The following is a 23,995-nucleotide window of genomic DNA, read 5'->3' on the forward strand; positions in this document are numbered from 1 at the left end:
ATATTGTCACCTATTTGTCTATGTTGTCTGGCCAACTTAATGATTATTGTTATTGTCTTGTTAGCCTAATGAATTATTTTTATTGCCTTGTTGGCTTAATAAATTATATTTTGATTGTCGTTAGAGCAATATCATTGATTGATTTTTTGTTTCCACTTTTTTTTGTGTGATTTTAAGAAATTGAAAATGGAAGGTCAACCACCTCTCAAGAAGAATAACAACCTATTTTCCTTCTTCCAAAGGGCAAATCAACCTATAGAAAGTACAATTTCTGATGGACTAACTGAAGATCAACTTTTATTTCCACCAGAAATCGAACGACAATCATCCTCAAATATAAGTATTGAACGAGAACCCGGAAAAAGAAAGCAAATACTTGAATATCCTTTCCATTTGCGAGATGAGATTAGAGTGGCATATCTAAAAGATGGGCCTTATCAACCAAAACTTGTTGAGTATCGAAAGACAAAGGAAAATCTCAGTCTCGTCGCTTTCAGGCGAAATGGTTCAACCAGTTTCCTTGACTAGAGTATTCACCTATAATAGATAGGGCATATTGTTTTTATTGTTATCTTTTTTGGAATGATGGAAATCTATCCAATTGTTCGGCACTGGTAATTTCTGGATATAACCAATGGAAAAGGGTAAATGACGGATCAAAATGTGCGTTTCTTACGCATTTACGATCATCGGATCATAACATGTGTGAGAGAAGAGCTAAAGATGTAATGAAACCGTCTCAACATATTGATAAAGTGATGCATACCGTATCGAATTTAGAAGTTGAGAAACGTCGTTTACGTTTAAAGACTTCAATTCGAAGTGCTCGATGGCCAGCATTTCAAAGTTGTTCTTTCAGAGGTCATGATGAATCTCTAGCTTCATTGAATTGCGGAAGTTTTCTTGAAATGATAAAAATTTTGACAGAAACGAATACAGAATTTGATCAAGTTGTTTTGAAGAGTGCTCCAAAAAATGCCCAATACATTGCTCTGAGTATTCAAAAAGAAATCTTACACATAATGCCGAATAGAGTAAGAATGATGATTCGCGAAGAAATTGAAGATAGATACTTTTGTATTCTTGTAGATGAAGCACAAGATGCATCTAAGAGAGAACAAATGACCATTAATTTGAGGTTTGTGAAAAGTCAAGGTATTTTGATCGAACGCTACTTTGATATCAAAAGCGTTAGTGACACTACATCATCAAATCTAAAAATTGAGATTTTAAGTGTTCTTGCTCAACATGAACTTGAGGTGGGAAAAATGAGAGGCCAAGGATATGATGGTGCAAGTAATATGTGGGGCATTTGGAATGGACTTTAGGCATTATTTCTTAGAGATTGTCCGTATGCGTATTATGTCCATTGTTTTGATCATCGATTACAATTGGTATTGGTTCATGCAGCTAAAGAAGTTGATGTTATTTGGGAGTTCTTTTCTAATTTGGACAATATTTTCAACATTATCACTTCTTCCCCTAAGCGTATTACAGAGCTACATTCTGCTCAAAGAAATGAAATTGAGCATATGTTAGCTACTGGGGAGTGTGAGTCAGGAAGATGAGCAAATCAAGTGGGTAATTTACAACAATCAGGAGCAACTCGTTGGAGTTCTCATAATGACTCTATAAAGAGTTTGATAGATATGTACAATGCAACTTGCAAGGTGTTTGAAAATCTTAACGTCCATTGTCCAAGTGGAAGATCTCGGGGCGAAGTTTGTGGCAACATATGAAAAGCTTTGATTTTGTGTTCGGTTTGCATTTAATGTATAACATCATGAGATTAATCGATACTCTTTGTCAAACCTTGCAAAGAAAATCTTTAGACATCTTAACTGCTATGGGATTTGTTTCTACTACAACAAAACTCCTTAAAAAAATGAGAGATGACGATTGGAAATAATTTCTTCAGGAAGTGAAAAAGTTTTGCTCAAAACATGATATTGAAATACCCGACCTAGAAAGTTTGTATAAAGTTGGTCCTTGTTATTCTCATGATCAAATTACAACGGAGCATCATTATCACTTTGATGTTTTCAATGAAACAATAGATTTCGTATTGATGGAATTAAATACAAGATTTAATGACACATCAGTTGAATTTCTCACACTCAGTGCAACTTTAGATCCTAAAAATTCGTTTGAATCATTTAGCATTCGTGATATTTGTACACTTGCTAAAAAATTCTATCATCAAGATTTTCCAAAGCAAGATATTCATACTTTGGAATATAAGTTGAAACATTTTGAGCTCGATATGAAGAGTGAATCTCAATTTCAAGTATCTACACTTGTTGAACTATGTCGACAGTCAACTGAGAGTGGCAGGTCGGAGACTTATATTATGGTTACTCGATTTATTCGTCTTGTACTGACTTTACCCGTTTCTATGGCAACTACTGAGCGAGCATTTTCAGTAATGAAACACGTGAAGACGGATCTTAGTAACAAAATGGAGGATGACTTTTTTGCTGATTGTATGACACTCTTAATCAAACGAGAGCTTGCTCTAAAGATAGATATAGATTCTATTTTAGATGAATTTTATGTTTCAAAACCTCGTCGTGAACAACTTCAAATTAAACGAATTATACTTTAATTCATATATGAATTTACTATATCAACTTTTAAATTTTAGCCCTTGTGCCGAAAATTCCCGGATCCGCCCCCCCCCCCCGATTAATCCCAAACAAGCCCTCCACTATGTAGCTCTCTCTAGGGTCAATCTCTGTATCTCTACCATCACACATTTTTTTCCCTCTCTTTAGTCTCTACCCACCCTCACCAAACCCCTAGCACGAAGCAAAACTGTTGGAGAAAGCCTACACATATAGCGGTTCGCCATGTACACAGCAGTTCACCGCTGCAAGCGATGGAGCAGAACTCAAGTCGCAGGGCTGGCCCTGATATTTTAGAGCCTTATGCCAACTTTAAATCCGGGGCCCTATTGAAGAAAAAATATCGTATTTTTACTTGAACTTCCTATAGAGAACTTTAATATAATTATGAAAAATCTAATACAAACAACTAAACCCCAAAATTTGAAGAGTGATATAATGAATTGTCAAAAGTTAACATGCAATACAAATTATAAGTGGAGTTTGGTATACTAAATTATAATGCAATGGCAAAGGGGTCTGTTCGTTTCTTTGATCATTTTCTCACTGCAACCATTTAAAATAAAATTGAATATGCATTTGAATGATTTATATACAAACTAACAAAATGTTGACTACGAGATATTGTATAATAAAATAATAAAAATGACGATCAAATACAAATGAGCCCCTAATTTTATATTAATTCATACTAAATTAACTTAAAACTAAGAAGTATGAACACGGACAAAAAATTATTAAATTCAAAGTACCTTTAACAAGCATCTAAAAGGTTATTATCATGATATTAAAACAAAACAATAATAATAACAGCCTATAAACTTTGTAATATAGAGAGTGTATGACACTCATTTTTATGGAAAAATAAATTTTAGAATAGTAGATTGATGGAAAATGTGTGGATAAAAAATAATGAAAAGTTTTTTATTTATGTATAATATCATTTTAATTAAAAATGTGTGGTTAAAAAAATAAAAAATATATTTTGATAAAAATGAGAATTAAATGCGGCATATGTTTTGATGATAAAGGATAAATTGAAAAACTTGTAACTTGTAAGGCTACGTAGTGATACTAGACCAATATGTTAAATTGAATTTTCAAAATTTTAATTCCACATGGAATAATTCATTTCTTGTTTGGTTGAGAAAGATTACGATGGTTACTGTTGGACATGAAATTTGAAGAGACAAAGAGACATTTTTGTTTGGTTAAGGAAAGAAAATGGATGCTTGGAAGATAAATGGTCAAATTACTTAGAAAGAGAGTAATATTTGTGATAAATTTATATGATAAATAAATGTAAGTAATAAACTTTATGTCATTTATATGTTTTTTTTGAAGATTTTTGTATTTTCAATTTTTATTAGTTTCTTGTGTTTTTAGTCAACCAATTAACCTTACATAATTTGGGGCCCTCATCAAAGTGAGACCTTAGGCGATTGCCTATCTCGCCTATAGTTAGGGTCGTCACTGTCAAGTTGGTATCTTTTTCGATGCAAATGCGCACAACGGTAGTTACTACTAGTAGTAGAGGTGATATGTCACCATCATCTATAGAGCCAACTGTGAGTCGAACATCGATGAGTTAATCACAATTCTACTTACATTCAACATAAAAAATGCAGCGACATAAGCAGTGGTGATTTGACTACCAATGTCAGTAGAGCAGATAGCGAGTTGACCACCGGTATGAGTGGCGCTTTGCTACAGCAGTAGCGTTGAACCGAAGTTGTTGGTTCTAATATATGACCAGATTTGATGGTTGTTGTTGGTCGTGGTTATGCAGCCGTGCCGCTGCAAAGTAAGAAAACTGCAATTGGAGTTGGTGGCACCAGCGAACCTTTTCTAATTTGTGGTGGTTTTTGAACTATGGGTGTTCCATTGGTTGTAAAGGTGGTTATACATCAAATTGTTAGTGGTGGTTCTATTGGTGGTGTGATGCCGATGATGGCGGCGATGGTGTTTGTTGAAGGAGTTGGTGGAAATGATGGTGATGATGATTGTTGTTGTGAATTTGAGGTGAAATTAGACTTTAGTTGAAGATGGTAATGGTGGTGGATTGTGGTGTTGGTCTTGGTGTTTGAAGATTTGTTTGTGGTGATCCTTTGTGACCAAGTATGTATTTATTGTGATCAAGTGTGAACAATTTGGTATTCATTTTGATCGTTTGTGACCAAATTAAAAGTGAGTCACAAATTAGATTGATCTAGTCACATACAGTCACACTTAATAAATATTTGGTTATAATTAGTTACTGATAACACATGTCAATGACTTGGTTACATACAGTTACAAATTACACTAAGTTGGTCACAAACAGTTTGNTTATAATTAGTTACTGATAACACATGTCAATGACTTGGTTACATACAGTTACAAATTACACTAAGTTGGTCACAAACAGTTTGGTTACCATTAGTCACAGATAAATTTTATTATGCACATACCCCTCTAAATTTTCAAATAATTTAACAAGTTTGTTAGTTTTTGACTCTTATATATAAGAGATATATATTGTTCCCTTAAGTAAAATCTTGATTTACTTGGTCAAACTATCTTATAAGTTCGACTGGTCCAACTTATTGCTTATTTTAGATTGGGCTTAAAATCTGCCATTTATCTTATAATTAAGACACCATGTTTGTGTGGGATTTGGACTTATAAGCTAGCAAGAATGATATAATAAGAATCGATGCTCATCTTATATTAAGAACCGATGACATATGTCATATTAATTTATTGGTGGATAACAAATTTAATTCTAATGTTGGAACCCACAAGATCTTTAACTACCAAATAATTAATATAATACGTCATCGGTACTTGGCATCGGATGAGCACCGATTCCTAGTTTGATCATTGTTATGATTCAGACTAGACTTGAAACCATTTTGTTGAAAGTGAAACAACTTTGATTCCAAATTGTTGAGAATTCAGCCAAATAATTAAAAAACGAGAAAATATGGATAATATGAAAATAATGGATCGCCAAAAAAAAAAATAAAAAAAATAGAAGACTTATGTAGAATCCCAAATCCTGGAAAATTACGGGTAAAGGTGGAGAATTCATTATAATAAATAGAAAGGAGTTACAAAAGATCTATTTGGATAAATAACTATTTGGACAATTGATCAATTCCAATATATGTTTTACACAATTTATTTATAGCCACAGAATCCCTAATATACTAGGATAATTAATACATGAAGAGTTTAATATAGGGTGAAGTCTCAATACAATAGGTAAAATCAATAATGGAGAATTTAGGATGAAATAAGACTCAAATTCACCTTAGGCTTCTTCTAGACATGTTCAAGTTTATATTACCAACTCCCAATACTATATTTTCAATCAAATACTCAACAAAAATTCGAGTCACAACCCAATTCCAATAATCAATTTATCTTATTTTTAATATTTGAATTCCATTTTGAAATGTCAACTTGTTAATAGAGATAGTCTATACCATTCTATTTAAAAATAAGGGTAATTAGCACAAAACGTCCCTACCTTTCATGATTTTTGTGGAAAACATCTTTACCTTTCGTTTTTTGGCGCATTTCATTCCTACCTTTACCTTTTCTTGTGTAAAACATCATTTTTCTCAATAAAAAGTTATAAAATGACTAATATACCCTTCTATTTAAATAAAATAAAAATAAAGAACTAAATGCAATCATAGTTCCCAATAAAAAAATAAAAAAATTCTCCACCTCCACCTTCTCTTTTGAACTTTTTTAAAAATTGAAACTATGATTACAATTAGTTCTTTATTTTTTTTATTTAAATAGAAGGGTAAATTAGTCATTTTATAACTTTTTATTGAGAAAAATGATGAAAATGATGTTTTCCATAAGAAAAGGTAAAGATAGGGATGAAATGTACCAAAAAACGAAAGGTAATGACTTTTTCCACAAAAATCATAAAATGTATGAACGTTTTGTGCTAATTACCCTTTAAACAATGTGAAAGTTATCCCTTAATACTTATAAGCTTACGCAAACATGATATAGAAGACATACTCTCCATTCAATTAGGCACAATTCAAAACTCTTTCCCTTTACGTATCTTACTAAAACAGTGTCGTTACAATATTCCACCCTTTTTAGAGATTCTCTTGTTGCTTTTAGAATCAATTGTTGCTTTGACAATTCAACTTCATACAAGACCGCTAAAGCAAGAATTGTATAAAAATAATAATTTTTAACTCCTTTTCATTTCTTCAGCATGTTTTTATTATTTTTCTGGGTGATCTTAAGAATAAGTTGACTTAAAGATAAAGCCAGATAAAGGTTTTTTTTTTTGTTTAGTCTATTCTTTTGGAAGCCAGATTATAAAATTATGAAGCAAAGCATATATCTTTTCCCTGCAGATGCCATTGTTATAAAACACATGGCCATTCGTTCTGTTCAATTCATTCAACAAAACCATATTGAATTTTCGTAAGAATGGAGCTCGAGTTGGGACTGAAGTTTGATAGGGTTGTCGATGATTTCTCATCAACTGATTTTAAAATTGCTAAAGATCGTGCTGGTCCAGTTTTCTTGTCCAGAGAGACAGATTTCATGTTTATCCTCACCGCTCATCTCAAAGGTACTCTGTTATGTGTTCTATTCGAATTTAAATAAACACGTTTACATGACAGAGGTACAGAGTTAAACCTCCCTCTGTCAGCCATATACTTGTGAAAATTGTGCACGTTTAAGGTTTTCATTGAAAATGAATTAGGCTGGATAAGAGAGAGCGTGTTGAAGACTAAAATTTGACAAATAGACGTGTTCCATTTTTTAATAGTTCAAGCTTTTTGATGAAATAGTTCAACACTATATAAACGTACATATTGGCCTGTTCTTATGTTACTAATCATGTCTGAATTTTTATAATCCCAAATTTGCAGGTTATAGGAAACGAAACATAAAGATGGACATAAACGAGGATGGGACACTAATTACAATAGCAGGTGAAAAGCATGTCCAGGAGACAGTATTTGTGCATTGGAAAATGTACAAGAAAGATACTGAGATTAAGGGATTCAAGAAGGTTTTCAGAATCCCTGATGAAGTGATTTTGGACAAAATTGAGGCAAATTTTGATGAAGATGAATCCATTTTAACAATTTCAATGCCAAAGAAGGTTAGAGGAATTCGCGGGACTGCCATTGAGGAAGTTAAGGATCAGAGTGCAATTGAACAGGGCCCTGAAAATTTGCAAAATGTGGTTGAAGAAATCCCTGAAAATGATCGAACTGATAAAGAACCAGAAATTTCGACCAAAAAAGATGGAGATCAATCTGCTGAAGAAACCAAAACGACAGAAGAATTGAAAAATCAGGTACATAAAAATGAAGAAGTACGTAATGGTGCTGAACCGTCGGGTCTAAAGCAGTTGGTAAACAAGGATCGGCAAGAAGAAGAAAATGAAAATAGGATTCAAGAAGAAGACGAAGTGTCTCCTGTAATAAAACAGGCTGAAGAATCTGAACCTGGAAAAACACAGGATAAGCCTAATGGAAAAAGATGCAATAAAATGTGTCTTCCTGTTGTTGCAGGATCAGCTTTGATTCTGTCATTTGTAGTATTTGTTATTCAAATGATTAGAACAAAACATCAAGAGAGCAAGAAAAGAAATTGAATTATAGGAACGTTATTGTATTTGTTTGTCTTAGGTTTTGCAGTCTGCAGTCCTGTTAGAATTTGTAAGACGTGTCTAGAATATTTAAGTTGTCGTTTCTTATTTTATTATGTATTTTACTTTAACGACGATGGGTGAAGAATGAAATGAAAAAGGAAAACGGAGTAATTAATGAGTTTGCATAAACTAAAGTGTAAATAAGCAGCTAAATCTAATGATTCCAAAGTAGGCTTTACATATATAAACCTAGTACACCTCTCTAGACCATCATCAGCAAAATTGGACAACTCAAACTCAAAGCTCTTCGAAAAAATGAAAACCCGAGAACCTGCATTCCAATCAAGGCACCATCATCAACGCCCTAATTGTAAATAATAATGCTATCTATCATTAGTGATGATCATCCGTAATCTATGTAGCAGTGGATCCTAGACATTGTATTAAATCGAGGGACCATTGCATTCCGTTTTTCGTTTCCGCACAACATGTGACTATTCGTTGAGAGACATTGACACAACAATTATACCGAAATAAGTGCAATCACATGTTTGCATTTAGTATCGTGCATTGTGTTGTGTCAATCATGTGAACTACTAAACTACACTAACAATTGCAGAGGATGTTTATGTACCTGTCTAACATGGTCCCCATTAGTGGGCAAAGGCCGAATGGTGGCGGAATCCACCTCTCCGGCGGGCAGCGGCACGGCTGGATTGCTGTTGATAAATGGGATGCCTTCTTTATCCGGTGCTGTAGGGCTGGTGTCACCGCCTGGAAGTTCTACGGTACTGGGTGCAGGGCTTGGAGAAGCGTTTTCTCGTGGCTGAAATGGCCAAGGGAATGCTGGAGAAGATGCCACAACACCGCCAGAGCTCAGCGGTGGAGCCGCAGTCGGTGGTGGCAATTCAGGGGAGGCATTTGGAGGCGCTGATAATGTGACCTTCACAGTTAGCTTTTGGCCCTCTAAACATGCTTTGTTAGAGCCATTGTTGAAGGAGAAGTAGAAGAATCCAGGGCGTGATGTGTGCCACTTAAATTTCAAGAAAAAATCACAAAAAAAAATAGTAAATTATAACATTTATAATACAAGATGCTAGTGACCAAGGTTAACAGTAAAATCCAACGTCGATTAACTACTACTCTTCTTGATAACATTAACCAATTAAAGTATAATTTCAAGTCTTGATTTGATAACAGAGTCTATTAAGCTCAAACGAACAATTCTATCAGTTTAAAACTCAAATGAGCATTAGGATTTAAATATTAATGTGCTCAAATGAGTCACCATAAGGCAAGTTAAATCCCCAACAGTTAACCATAAACAATATTAACCAATAAATGGACTGATTGAAGTTCTTTTGCTACTTACAGTGTAAGATGTGGAATTGGGTTTTGTGAGAAGTGTAGCTTGAGAAAAGTTACAGAGACTGAAGGCATTCTGGTTCTGGAAAATGTAGAGATTGTAGCGATATTTGTGCTGGAAAACTGTAAAAACAAGAAAACACAAAAGTAAATGCAGGTCCATTTTTACACTTGTAGCTCTAAATAATTCAGCAAAATAAACACGTACTGACAGCATCTCCAACTTGAACTTGAGGATTTCTCCATTCTGAAACTCCATCCACAACTACTGTGGCAGACTCAGAAAGTTGAAACTGAAGCAGTAGAGTCACAACAAAGTAGAAAAAGATCAACATTGAGGAAAATCCCATAAGTTCTTACACTGTTTTCCTTGTGAAAATTAAGTAATTTTTTCTGGGACTCAAGAAAACAGGATTCTCAGAAGAGTGTGTTTTGGGGAGTCTGAATTGTTGGGTGGGAGTGGTGGGTGAGATTTTGGAGAATCTGTATTTATGAATAAGATTATACAGTAAAAAGTGAAATGATTTTGTCCGAGAAATAATTATTGAAAGAGTGTGTAAAAAAGAAAGAGTATTGTGTGGATGAATAAATTTGGGTGGCTGTGATTAGTGATGATGGGTATTATTATTCTAAAATGATTAGTGCTGTGATTATATGTCTGAAAACAGATATTATTGAGTACTATTTTAAGGTTTTTTTTTTTTTTTTTGTGGAGTGTAGTTACTTTAGGACCTTTTGACATTCTTATGAGAATTTAATAATCTTTTGTGATTTTACTAAGTAAAATTATACTCCTAGGAAACAAAGTGATTTGAGTGACTCAGAAAATTGTCTATTTATCTTTTGACTGGAAGCAAATTCTATACTCAGTTCCCAACTACTAGATTTGGATCAACAACTTACTTCTTGTCCAGTGCAATCAATCAAGTTCCTCGACTATTTCTGTACTTGTGAGAAAATCGATTGAATTAATAGATTTATCCTTCTAGATGTCGCTTTTTATGTGTACTTCTTTTGTCTTTAATTTTTCTTTTGAGCTAAGAAAAAGTATCCCACACTGATATTTTTCGAAATTGTAAAATTGGCATTTCTTGAATGGAATTTTGTGTTTACGAAATTTTCATCAATAAAAATCAAGTTTAAGTTTCGATTAAGATGTTTTACTGTTTATAGTTAAATATGAAATTTAAAGATCAATTATCTTGTTGATGAAAAAGCGTGGTTTTTCTTGTAATGCTTAAACATAAACCAATAAAAAGATTAGTCGATGAAGAAACTTTTAACAGTTCACGGAGAAATTAAGGAACGAGAAAGCAGTGGAATTTGGATTGCACCTGTTGGAGTTTACTATTGGATTTGTGTCTTGTCTGTTTCCATTCTGACTTTCTCCTATGTTTGATATCGACAATAGTTAATTGAAATAATTTTAGCCTAAGTTTAGAAACGTTTATAAATTACTTAATTTATAAATAAATATAAATAAGTGCTTAACTGTTGTAAATGGAAAGTCCATTAAAGTTTATTGGTGAATGACATTTGTACCCCTGTAGCCCTAGAAATTATTACCATTGTATCCCTGATTCTTACCTATAAATATAGGGCTTTGGTTTTCAATAATATACACAAAAAGTTTATTGAGTTTTCTCTATTCTCTTTTCCTCTCATTTTATAACACGTTATCAGCACGAAACTCTTAGAAGGTAGTAATTTTTTTTCATAATCATATATCATGTATATCAAAATTAATTTGATAATACGTGAATTTTACATATACATATGTTGAATCTGCAATACGTGATCTCATCTTTCTCGATCATTATGTTTTCTTTGTACCTCTCTTTGAATTAATTAATATTTTTTTCCTTTACATCAATCCACGTGCATTTTTATGAAGATATATTTATGTTAAATCAATTGATATCCATTAATTCATGTTCCTATACCCTCCTTATATTTAAATTAGCCTTTTACGTTCTACATATGCTTATAATTTTTTTTTGGTTTAATTGGTTAATGTTCTTTGTAAGCAAGCTTCAATTCCAGATCTCTATTTTGGCTGATTCCATGTATATATAATATACAATTAACAAATAACTATACCCAACTCATTTTTTTCTCTCAAATCCATTGGTTTCTGCAAATTTCATGCCTTAATTGGTTAATACTAATTCAATTCTTTTAATTGCACATAATTAGAATTTCGTGCCATAATATGTGAATATGTTTCTACATGTCATTAATTTTTTTTGTGTTTCACTCGACTCACGTTATTAATTCAAAATAATATTTTAGATGTGTTTGTATATTAATTAATGGTGAGCAATTGGATGCATTATCATTTTTTTTATGTTTAGTAATGAAACATTACATTAAATTTATTTTTAATTGTTGTTGCCCTTGAAGTAGTACAACATTATAATTAATATTTCAGAAGAATATTAATCATAGATCTATTCGTTGTTACTCCATAAGTAGCACAACATTATAAGAATATTATTTGCTCCTGAAGAAATAAATTATAACTCTCAATATTCCAAAAGAACATTGACATATTGCACTTGAAGAAATAATAGCAAAGTATAATGTGCTCCAGAAGTAGCATATGTTTCGAAAAACATATTATTTCAAATTAGTGTTTATCCCTAGAGAAAAATACGTAACTTAAAGTCATGTTGATATTGACTATTTGATTAATATGTGATGATTAATCATATTCTTCAAAACTAATTGTATTTTTTTTATTGTGTAGTTAAACAAATGACAAACATTACGAAACTTGAGTTTGTTGCACTTGACATATCTAGTAAAAATTATCTGTCATGGATACTAAATGCTGATATCCATCTCGTCTCAAATGGTCTGGGAGAGACAATAAAAGAAAGAAACAATGAATCCCTGCAGGATCGTGCAAAAGCACTCATTTTCCTCCGTCGCCATCTTCACGATGGATTAAAAATTGAATATCTCACTGAGAAAAATCCACAAGTTCTTTAGAAAAAGCTAACTGAAAGATTTGATTATCAGAGGACTATAGTCCTCCTCAAAACCCGTTATGAGTGGATGCACCTTCATTTGCAAGACTTTAAAACGCTTAGTGAGTACAATTCTGAATTGTTCAGAATATATTCAAAGTTAACTTTGTGTGGAGAAAAAATCACCGATAAAGATATGCTGGAAATAACTTTCTCCATCTTTCATGCCTCGAATGTGCTCCTGCAGCAGCAATATCGTGAGCATGGCTTCAAAAAGTACTAACAACTTATATCTTGCCTACTAGTTGCTGAACAAAATAATGAATTGTTGATGAAAAATCATGGAATACGTCCAACAGGTTTTGTACCATTGCCTGAAGCAAATGGTACTACATTGTCTGAAGCAAATACAATATCAAGATAAGGACGTGGACACGGACGTGTACGTGGAATAAATCATGGAAGAAATAATCAACAAAGTTATCAACAACAAGGCAATAAATTCAAAAGGCACAAAGCGAACGAGAGTGGCAAATCTAAAAGGAGCATGAAGAAAGTTGCTTCAGATGTGGAATGAAAGGGCATTGGGCACGTACGTGTCGTACCTCAAAACATCTTGTGGATCTCTACCAGAGATCAATCAAGGGAAAGGAAAAATTGGAGACTAATTTTGCTGATTATGATGGTCCAATTGATGTGACACATTTGGATGTCTCCGATTTCTTTACTGATCCAAATAGAAATATTGACCATTTGGTTGGGGGTGGTGTGATAGAAGATATAGATTAATTTACTAGTATTTCTTTCGTTTTAAAAATTCAATTTGAAATATATTTTTACTTTTCCGCACAAAAATAAAAAAATAATAAAACTCTATTATGCACCGTTTATTTCATGATATTAAGTAATGTTTACTTCTTTAAATCTAAATTCAATTTTTTTTATTTTGTTATATTTATAGATTCATGATGGATAGTCAAGACAGTTTCTTAATTGATAGTGCAACTACACATACTATTCTTCAATACAAAAAATACTTTCTGGACTTAATATTAGTTGAAAATAATGTTAACACGATATCGAGTGAATCGAATATCGTTGAAGGCTCCGAAAGAGCTTGTATTATTTTACCAAATAATAAAAAATTATATATTGACGATGCACTTTATTCTAGCAAATTTAGAAGAAATTTGCTTAGTTTTAAAGCTATTCGCTGCAATGAATATCACATTGAGACGATGCAAGAAAATAATATTGAATATCTTTGCATCACTTCTTTTGTATCGGCAAGAGGCAGATAAAAGAAAATTTTCATGCACTTCCGTCTGGCATGTATTTTACATTTATAAAAATGGTCGAATCAAATAATGTTACGAACCAGAAGTTCGTTGATTCAAAAAGTTTTATACTTTGGCATGATCGACTTAGACATCCAGGAGCCACAATGATGCGTCGAATAATAAACAACTCACATGAACATCCTTTAAAGAACCAGAAGATTCTTTTATCTAATGATTATCCATGTGTAGCTTGTTCACAAGGCAAGTTAGTCATTAGACCTTCAACTACAAAGGTCAATATTGAATCTCCAACTTTCTTGATAAGAATACATGGAGATATATGTGGGCCAATACACCCACCATGTGGACCATTTTGTTACTTTATGGTATTAATTGATTCTTCTACAAGATGGTTACATGTTTGCCTACTTTCAACTAGGAATGTAGCATTTGCTAGACTACTTGCTCAAATCATAAAATTGCGAGCACAATTCCCCGATTACTCAATCAAGACTATTCGTCTTGACAATGCTAGTGAATTTAGATCACAAGCATTTGATGATTATTGTATGTCAATTGGGATTGAAATTGAACATTCAGTTGCACATGTTCATACACAAAATGGTTTAGCGGAATCGTTTATTAAACGTCTACAACTTATTGCTAGACCATTACTTATGAAAACAAAACTCCAAACTTCTGTTTGGGGTCATGCCATATTACATGCTGCATCATTGGTTCGTATAAGACTAACTGTCTATCATTAATATTCACCTTTGCAACTTGCATTTGATCATGAACCTGATATATTTCACCTACGGGTTTTTGGTTGTGCTGTCCAAGTTCCTATTTCACCCCCACAACGTACTAAAATAGGTCCCCAACGAAGACTTGGAATTTATGTGGGTTTTGATTTACCATCTATTATTAGATATTTTGAACCTTTAACGGGTGACTTATTTACTACACATTTTGCAGATTGTCATTTTGATGAAATGACTTTCCCAACTTTGGGGGGAAAAAAACTACATCCTGAAAAATAAGATAGAATTTCTTGGAATGAGACAATTCTATTTCACTTTGATCCCCACAGCAATCAATGTGAACAAGAGGTTGAAAAAATCATTCATTTGCAAAGAGTTGCAATTCAACTACCTTATGTATTTGTTGACACGAGAAAAATGATAAAGTCATATATTCCAGCAGAAAATATTCCAGTAGAAAATATTCCAGCAAAAATTAATGTCCCTACAGGACAATCTTCTGTGGCAAATGAATCTCAAATACGCTAGAAGTGTGGTCGACCAGTTGGTTCAAAAGACTCTGTACCTCGAAAAAGAAGAGTACAGGAGAAAAACCAACCAAAAATTTCAGAAAAAATCACATTAGAAAAGATTGATCAATCAAATATTGAATGTACGGTTCTTGAAGAACCAAAGGTGTCCAAAAATAATGAGATCTCAATAAATTATATGATATCTCAAAAATTATGGGAACGGAATAATATTGTTATAGACAATATTTTCGCCTTTAACATGACTTTTGATATTATGCAAAATGAAGATCATGAACCACATTCTGTTTAATGACTGTCGAAATAGAAATGATTGGGCAAAATGGAAAGAAGCCATACAGGCAGAATTGAATTCTTTGGAGAAATGAAAAGTGTTTGGACTAGTCGTTCGAATACCTGAAAATGTAATCCCTGTTGGATATAAATGAGTTTTTGTACGAAAGAGAAATGAGAATAATAAAATTACAAGATACAAAGCCTGACTAGTGGCTCAAGGTCTCTCCCAAAGACCGGGAATTGATTATGAGGAAACATATTATCCCGTAATGGATACCATCACTTTTAGGTTCTTAATTAGTTTGACTGTGTTACAAGGGCTCGATATGTGCCTTATGGATTTAATAACTGCCTACCTATATGGTTCACTTGACATTGACATTGACATATATATATATATATGAAAGTCCCTGAAGGATTTAAGGTGTCAGGAATAAATGATGCATGTCCGAGAACTATGTTCTCAATTAAATTGCAAAAATCATTATATGGATTGAAACAATCCGGACGCATGTGGTATAATCGCCTTAACGAATATTTATTGAAAGAGGGTTATAAAAATGACGATATCTGCTCATGTGTTTTCATAAAGAAAACAAATATTGGATTTGCAATTGTGACAGTTTATGTTGACGATTTAAATTTAATTGGAACTCCTGAAGAGCTCAACAAAACTGGAGATTATTTGAAAAATGAATTTGAGATGAAAGATTTGGGGAAAATCAAATTTTGTCTTGGATTACAAATTGAACATTTTCTAAAGGGATTATTTGTTCATCAATTTACTTATACAGAAAAAGTCTTGAAACGCTTTTATATGGATAATGTACATCCATTGCCATCACCTATGGTTGTTCGATCACTTGATGTGAAAAAAGACCCATTTCGTCCACTTGAAGATGGAGAAAAGATTCTTGGTCGTGAAGTACCATACCTTAGTGCAATTGGAGCATTAACTTATCTTGCAAATTGCACTCGACCTGACATAGCTTTTTCTATAAATCTCCTTGCAAGATATAGCTCTACACCAACTCAAAAGCATTGGAATGGTGTTAAACATATTTTTCGTTACCTAAAAGGTACTATGGTGATATGAGTCTGTTTTATTCTAAAAAGTCAGGATCTGCTTTAGTAGGATATGCAGATGCAGGTTATTTCTCTGATCCACATAAAGCTAAATCACAAACATGATATGTGTTTACACGTGGAGGAACAGCTATATCATGGAGATCTGTGAAGCAATCCTTGACAACAACATCTTCAAATCATTCTGAGATTATTGCAATCCATGAAGCAGAGCGAGAATGTGTATGGTTGAGGAATATGACCCATCATATCCAATCATCATGTGGATTGATTTCAACAAAAGATAATCCAACAATTTTGTTTGAAGATAATGCAGCTTGTATCACACAACTCAAGAGAGGCTATATCAAAGGCAACAGGACGAAGCATATTTCTCCGAAATTCTTTCATACACATGAATTTCAGAAGAATGGTGACATTGATATTCAACAAATTCGCTCAAGTGACAATGTGGCTGATCTATTAACAAAAGCGCTGCCATCATCTGCATTCAAGAAATTAGTTCATGAGATTGGAATGCGTCGACTCAAAAATTTTCAGTGATCAACATCAGGGGGAGTAGCTGTACTCTTTTTCCTTCGCTTAGGTTTTGTCCCATTGGGTTTTCCGAGCAAGGTTTTAATGAGGCAGCATTTAATTTTAATACTTCAAAATAACTGTACTATTTTTCCTTTGTTTGATTTTTTTCCAATTGAGTTTTTATCAAACAAGGTTTTAACGAGGCAAATATTTTGTAATATGTCATTCAAGGGGGAGTATTGTAAATGAAAAATCCATTAAAGTTTATTGGTGAATGACATTTGTACCCCTGTAACCCTAGAAATTATTACCATTGTATCTCTGATTTTTACTTATAAATATAGGGCTTTGATTTTTAATAATACACACAAAAAATTTATTGGATTTTCTCTATTCTCTTTTCCTCTCATTTTATAACCCAATATTAACGATTTATAAATTTTGGCAAAGGATCAATCATAATCAAATTTTAATTACAATCACACATTAGCAACTAATCATCACTATCCACACATTTCACGAGATCTGTTACTATTTATACACCCTTATAAATTTGTCAAATGAAAGCTTTAATGTTGAAATTCAACCATATGATGATGTTATTTAAAAATAGATAAATTGATAAAATAAATATAAGGATCCGTTTGATTGCAAAGATAAAATTGAATTGTCTAGAAAACGAATTTCAGGTAATTGAGTTGTCTAGAAATCGTTTTCCTGGGAATTGTAAATTATTATGTTTGATTGGTATAATTTTTTACGTGTAAAATATTTAAATAAAAGTATTTTTTGGAGTTTATTTGGTTTTGTTTTACATGAAAATTGTCAATTACTATCAAACAAGTCATTTTGTGAGAAAGGATTTCCATTTCCGTTTTCTAGGAAAAACAAGGGCCAATCAAACAGGCCCTAACTTCTTTGAGACAGAGAAAATAATTGAGCAATGCTACTAAAACAGGGAGAGCTCACAGGATTTGAATCTAAGGGAAACATGTCATGCATTGTTTGGACAGTTTAAAAAAAAAAGACCAAAAAGGTACTGACACTCAACACCTATTTAAAAAGGTTGAACCCCCAAACTTGAGGACCCCTAGAACATCGTAAGGGAGGTAAATTGCGGGATGTGTCCCAACAGATCAGGGAACAAGAGTTTACCTATACATTGGTACTCACAAAGAGTCCAATTTCATATCTTAAAAATCGAACACTCACACTGCGACTGTCAGTAAGGCTAAGACTACCTCACTCATGTCCTTTGCACCACTGGGTTATATCACGGGAGGCCGCAATGCCTATTTTCAAACCTTGTTGGTTGCCCTTGTTAGAGTAGCGTAAGTCTGCCTTTTAATAGACATCGAACATTTATCGGAAATTTTAAAACACACTGTATTTGTCAAAGTTTGAAAGTATCAAGAAATTTTGATGCAATTGAGACTTGGAGAATATCTTTTCGTCCTTATTTGTGGCTGTGGTTGTTGGTGGGTGGTAGAAGAAGATACCATATTTTAAAAATTCTTTGCATTTATTATCATTATTATTGAATTTTTTTAGTAGACGAGTGGGGTAAAATAGACGTATGGATGGCGATTCTTGAGTAACAAGTCCCTGGACTTTGGCTTTCCCTCCCCTATGGCTTTTGGTAATGGTACTTTGATCAACTAGTCAAGTGCACGCATTTATAGAGAAAATTGAAGGAACAAAGGATAATCCGAGTGTATATATAAAATTTAAAATGATAGAGATGATTTCCACATAAATAATAAAAGATTTGTATAAATAACAACAAAAGTACAGAAATATAATAATAATAATACAAAAATCATCTAATGTTCACCAGCTTTGGCAATACTCAAAGCTGTATTCAACAAAGTTTTCAAACCCTCAAGGGACTCAATATTTACATGTACCCTTTTCTTCTTCCATGTATCAAACCCGAATTCTCTATCCCGCCTTGCGCTAACATTCCAAGACTTCCCTTGCAAGAATCTAAATCAGCAATGGCAGCATTCACAAATTTAACAGCATCAAAATATGCTTCAGAAATGGCTGCATTAATCGAATCTTCGACTATCTCGACTAGGGTTTTATAATGCTCACTGCAATCTGTAATAGCTCGTTGAACAATGGGAACCAACTCCGGGTTCAAAAGCAACTTCTTCATGTATAATGCAGTTTTCGTAGCGTCGTCTTCTGCACCGACTGCACGTTTTAGACTAGTTTTTTGGCGCGCAGGAGCTGATTTTAGAAAATGAATGCATTGGTTTTTGTAGGTGAATTCGTGCATGCACTCGTGATTAGACTTGTATTCGAGAAATTTGGGTTTTCTTTAAAAAAAAAAAAAAAAGAAGGTTGAACCCCAACCTTGAGAGCACTCACGGCCCAGTCCCTTGAGTTTTGTGAGAGAGATAAATCGTGAGATGTGCCACAACAGGTCAGGGAACAAGAGCTGCCTGTACACTGCGCCTACAAGGAGTCCAATTCCATGTCCCAGGAATCGAACCCCTATACTGCGGCTACCAACAAGGCGTGAAATAACCTCACTCCTATCCTTTACACCACTGGGCTACATTTGGAGGCTAAAGCAAAGTGTGATAACCAATAAAGAAAGGAAAGAAAATGTATTCATTTCTTGTTTTATCATTTTTTCTCTAACTTATATGAGATTTCTTTTAAACGATGATCTTTTTTCTGACTATTTAAGATTTGAGGGTAGGTAAAATATTTCGTCAAGTCAATGACTTTTGTAATAAGAAATGATTCATGAGTGCAATTTAAGTTTTTAGACGTAGAAAGAGTTCTTAATTCTTAAGGTACTACGTATAATGTGGTCATTAGTTAAAAGGCATCAAAAAATAACCACACGTTGTTACTTAAGCATGATGTACCGAATACTTTGATCCAAATTATTGACATAAAATTTATGTGTGTGGAGACAGTTATTTTTACTTACTTTTGTGGCCAACGTTTTCTATAAGTGTATGATTGTCCATATATTGGGGTCATTCACAAATACGTGAATAACATTTTTTTTTCCTAAATGAGACTCGCTCGGGACGACTTATTTTACAAACTATAAATGATTAGGATCATTGATTGGCCTCGGTTTGGAAGAATTTCTAAACAATTAATTTATAAATGGATTGTAAGTCAATTGGAATGCGTGGTTGAAAATAAAATTTATTTATATGTATATGATTTATAAATTTTGTATGGAGACCAAACTTTTGAGTTTATTTTTGCCTTTTGATTAATTTTATGAAGAAATAAAAAATAAAAATAGGGTACTTCTCTAACTTCAAAGTCCAATCCACATTTACACCCCCAAAGACCAATTGCATGTGATGACAACTCACATCTTCCTTCTTAGGTCCGGATAAAAAGAAATTCCACTAACTTTATAATCAATTTACTTTGTCTTCTTGCTAACATATTCTTAAAGAATTGATACCCTACGTTGTCTTTTGATAATAGGTTTCGAGTATACTTTGACCAGATATTATCTAGTGACTATTGTCAATCTTGTAGCATCACTATTAGGCTCAAAAAAATTGTAGCACCTGCAATAGAAAGTAGATTCTACGAATAACGATATACGGTGAGATCGATATAGCTTTAAGGACGCCCCCTCTCAAAAAAAAAAAAAAATCAGAGAAAAAGGGAGAGTTTAAAGAGCATGGCATAATTAAACCAATAGGGTTCATTATCTCAAAATTAATGAAGATATAGCTACAAAAGTTACCACGATAGACCACAAGCTGTTGGTAGAGGTCTCAATCGAAGCCGGAACCACTAGCACAACCGAGTCTATGCTAGAAAATCAAGCCTAAGCAAGGGGGGTTTGGAATATGCACCGAATAATGATAAATTGAGAAATGATTTATGTGATTTAAATATGTTTTGATAAACTTATCAAGACTTCCCTTTATTTAGAAAAAATAATAATAATAAAAATTTCTAACATAATGTATAAGATCAAGGAATGCAGATGTTTTGTTGTGTGAACAAGAGAATTCGCACCAATTATTTGAAAATGAGGCAACATAATTCCTAAGTCAAAGCAGCACATTAATGAGTTCTACGATCACCCAACAAAATCACATGGGACTCCATTCAATATACAGTTATCCTATTTCAACCGTACTCAAGTCACTTGTCACGGCTAAGATCGATGCACCTTCCAATGTACACTGAACTTCACCATCTGCAAAATTCTTCAAATTGAGGGGCAAAAAATAAAATAAAATTAATTTGATTATAATTTACGCATGTTTGACGGGACTTCTACTTCTTATAGAAGAGATTTTCAAAGAAAGTACCCTAAGTTACTTTTCTTTAAAAGATCTTCTAACCAAATAAAGCACTTTTAAAAAATTATTCAAATATGTTCAAAACAATTTTTAAATTTCTGAAGTAACTTTTGACTTTTTAAAAATCGTGACAAATGGATACTAAGAGTTATTCGCATTTACCAGTTAATAGCCAATTATCTCACGCGAAAGCTCTCCCATTCTTGATGAAACCTGCATCCACTGTTTTCCTCTTGTTCTTTAAATCCATAATTCGTGGTGTTTTTGGGTTTTTGCCTTTAGGTAAAAGGAAATTAAATTACTAATAAATATACAAATATATATTAAACACAAAAAAATATAAATAAAGTGATCAACAAACAAACCAGTTTGAGCTTCCTGGAAATTATCGTGAAGACGCTTTCTAGCTGAAATCTGATACTGAGAAACAGAACCATCTTGAATATCAACATTAGGAAGAACTTCAAGGTCAATCCTCCCATGATCTTGAAAAAATAAAAATAAAAAATCCTTAGTCACATCAAAAAACATGATAAACTACCTAAGCTCGATCGATTTTCTATTGTTGTTCAATTCAACGTATCAAAAACATCGATAATTGAGATAATAGATTTGTTTTACCGCCAAATGAATCGGTTTCTTGAGGGGGAGTATTCAATCTAACCCATTCATCCACAGTATCCTTCCATTTCCTATCATATCGAACACAATTTTGTCAGCTAAAACAATCACACAAATGAATGCAATATCACACGTACTTTTTGTCCGAAGTCCAAACCTGATAAGAATCTTAACCAGTCTACGAACATCATTCGACCAATGTTTTCGCAGTCGAGTTGCGTGTCTTCCTATATCGGTTTCCTTAAAATAAATTGCATAAAATAAATAAAAGAAAATTTCAACCTTTCAAGCTTAAAAATGAATTTCTTTAATTATCATTACCTTGAGGGTTTTGAAAGTAATATTCATGTCCGCTAGACTTTGAAGCAGTTCAACCAAACAACCCTCGGACTATAAAATTCAGTTACAAGAAAGAAAAAAATGTTCAATCCTCTCGAGTTCTGAGTACAATACATACGCTAATTAAATGAAAACTCGAGAATAGAAACAAAACCTGAGTCGGGTCATCCAAAAGATTCTTAATTTCAAGGATATTCTTCTGATGATCATCTTCTTCATTCATATCCACCATCTTCTCTGCTTGCAATTCTTGTTTTGACTGAAAATTTTCAATCTTTTCAGTTTCTTTACCTTCTGATCCATTGAAAACGCAGCTATTACACCTCGAAAATGCCTGTGCATAAAGCCTTTCGATGATCCCATCCCTTCTGTTCTTCAACTCTTTCTCATGATCTTCACATGCCACAGTGATTGCCATATCCATAACTGTCCAAACATCAAGCCCTGAATCCTCCATAAATGAACGAAACATATTCAAATCCATTTCAGAATTCTAAGGATTTTCTTAGTCCAAGATTTTTTCTCTGATTTTCTTGAAAAGGCTCATATTTTTAAGAACGAAAATAGTTTTTGGTGTCTTTTAGTAGAGAGAAGTACGGGTAATTTTTGGTGTCTGTGTATTTGGGAAGTGGGAGTCAAACTTTTAGGGCTAGATTCAATGTGGGTTTCGTCCCTTCGGTTACTTGATTATCTTGTCAATTAATTTGAAATGACCTACGTGTCAATGTCTAAGCTACTATAGCTCATCGTAGAGTAATTTGATGGTTGAATCGATAACCCTGATGACATTCAATATATAATCAGGTCGATCGAGTATGGTCAAATGAAAAGATTAGAGCATGGAGATAAATTGGCTAGCATTTTGTTGGGCAATTCTATCCAAATTTCAAAATGGGTGACCTTTTTAGTGCACAAATGATACCGCAGCGAAGTCAAAAGTTGATGAGTTAGAGTGGGGGCCAATTTCTTAATTTTGACTCTTGAATCTCAATCCATGCTACTATATTTTAGTGAAAAAAAATGTGAAAAAGTAACAGATCTTATCTTGATGTTGCGTTCCCAATTCCCAAATTCCAAGTTGGAAGTTGATGATCCTAGATCTTATCAATCTCAAACTCAATTCATGAACCCCGATCACTTCTCATGAACCCCGATCTTAATACCCCCTAAAACTACCGAACCAAGGTCAGGCATGTGAGGTCGTGTCTGTATGTCAACTCGTCAATCCTTCTATATGATCTATGAGAACACTAATCCTACTTTGACTACAACCCTTACCCTTTTTGGCTCCTTCTTCGACTCCAACAATGGTTGAACACTTGGAATGAAACACTAACTCTTTATCCTACGAGGATAAGGATCACACGTGGGCGAGTCCTTCTAGGACTCTATCGTCAACACCTATAACTACATAACCTGAGCTCATTCTTATGGTATGTTTTTCATTATCTCCAGTTTATAGCCTCACGCACTAAATTTCTTATTTGACTTAAGTATCAGAGGGACAACAAACACACACCTCGTTGCCTTTGTTTCAGATATTTGAAGATCATTCGTGTTCACCCAAGCTCGAAGTTCGATCATTGAGCTCGAGATTATTCAGGTACTATTTTTTGGTAGCATCATTGGCGTCGTCTGTAGGAAACGCTACCAAAAGTCATGGTCAATACACGTTCAGGT

The 23,995-nt window shown here is 33.4% G+C and overlaps 4 protein-coding genes across 5 annotated transcripts; 1 reads left to right on the forward strand and 3 right to left on the reverse strand.

The window, feature by feature from the left end:
• The first annotated feature begins 6,944 nt into the window (after positions 1 to 6,944).
• LOC111376156 lies at positions 6,945 to 8,366 on the forward strand. The gene is made up of 2 exons (XM_022999097.1): positions 6,945 to 7,221; positions 7,526 to 8,366. Exons 1-2 carry the CDS (start codon positions 7,077 to 7,079, stop codon positions 8,257 to 8,259), a joined length of 879 nt encoding a protein of 292 aa, XP_022854865.1. The 5' UTR covers positions 6,945 to 7,076; the 3' UTR covers positions 8,260 to 8,366.
• Positions 8,367 to 8,449: 83 nt separating this feature from the next.
• Positions 8,450 to 10,145, reverse strand: LOC111376157 (early nodulin-20). The gene is made up of 4 exons (XM_022999098.1): positions 9,830 to 10,145; positions 9,629 to 9,744; positions 8,891 to 9,289; positions 8,450 to 8,587 (listed from the first exon to the last, which is right to left on the reverse strand). Exons 1-4 carry the CDS (start codon positions 9,969 to 9,971, stop codon positions 8,519 to 8,521), a joined length of 726 nt encoding a protein of 241 aa, XP_022854866.1. The 5' UTR covers positions 9,972 to 10,145; the 3' UTR covers positions 8,450 to 8,518.
• An 8,685-nt stretch (positions 10,146 to 18,830) lies between these two features.
• LOC111376144 lies at positions 18,831 to 20,193 on the reverse strand. Its single transcript, XM_022999086.1, has one exon. It carries the CDS (start codon positions 19,330 to 19,332, stop codon positions 18,946 to 18,948), a length of 387 nt encoding a protein of 128 aa, XP_022854854.1. The 5' UTR covers positions 19,333 to 20,193; the 3' UTR covers positions 18,831 to 18,945.
• Positions 20,194 to 20,987: 794 nt separating this feature from the next.
• LOC111376158 (probable mediator of RNA polymerase II transcription subunit 26c) lies at positions 20,988 to 23,153 on the reverse strand. Of its 2 annotated transcripts, none has more exons than XM_022999100.1 (7): positions 22,470 to 23,153; positions 22,298 to 22,366; positions 22,134 to 22,216; positions 21,977 to 22,047; positions 21,721 to 21,840; positions 21,518 to 21,631; positions 20,988 to 21,249 (listed from the first exon to the last, which is right to left on the reverse strand). In XM_022999100.1, exons 1-6 carry the CDS (start codon positions 22,797 to 22,799, stop codon positions 21,537 to 21,539), a joined length of 768 nt encoding a protein of 255 aa, XP_022854868.1. In that variant the 5' UTR covers positions 22,800 to 23,153; the 3' UTR covers positions 20,988 to 21,249; positions 21,518 to 21,536. The 2 variants fall into 2 exon arrangements, with proteins under 2 accessions (XP_022854868.1, XP_022854867.1); XM_022999099.1 differs by having other exon boundaries at positions 20,988 to 21,259; positions 22,470 to 23,152.
• Positions 23,154 to 23,995: the final 842 nt, after the last annotated feature.

The sequence above is a fragment of the Olea europaea genome, unplaced genomic scaffold (assembly GCF_002742605.1).
Source record: "Olea europaea var. sylvestris unplaced genomic scaffold, O_europaea_v1 scaffold1461, whole genome shotgun sequence".
In the NCBI taxonomy this organism is placed as follows: Eukaryota; Viridiplantae; Streptophyta; class Magnoliopsida; order Lamiales; family Oleaceae; genus Olea; species Olea europaea.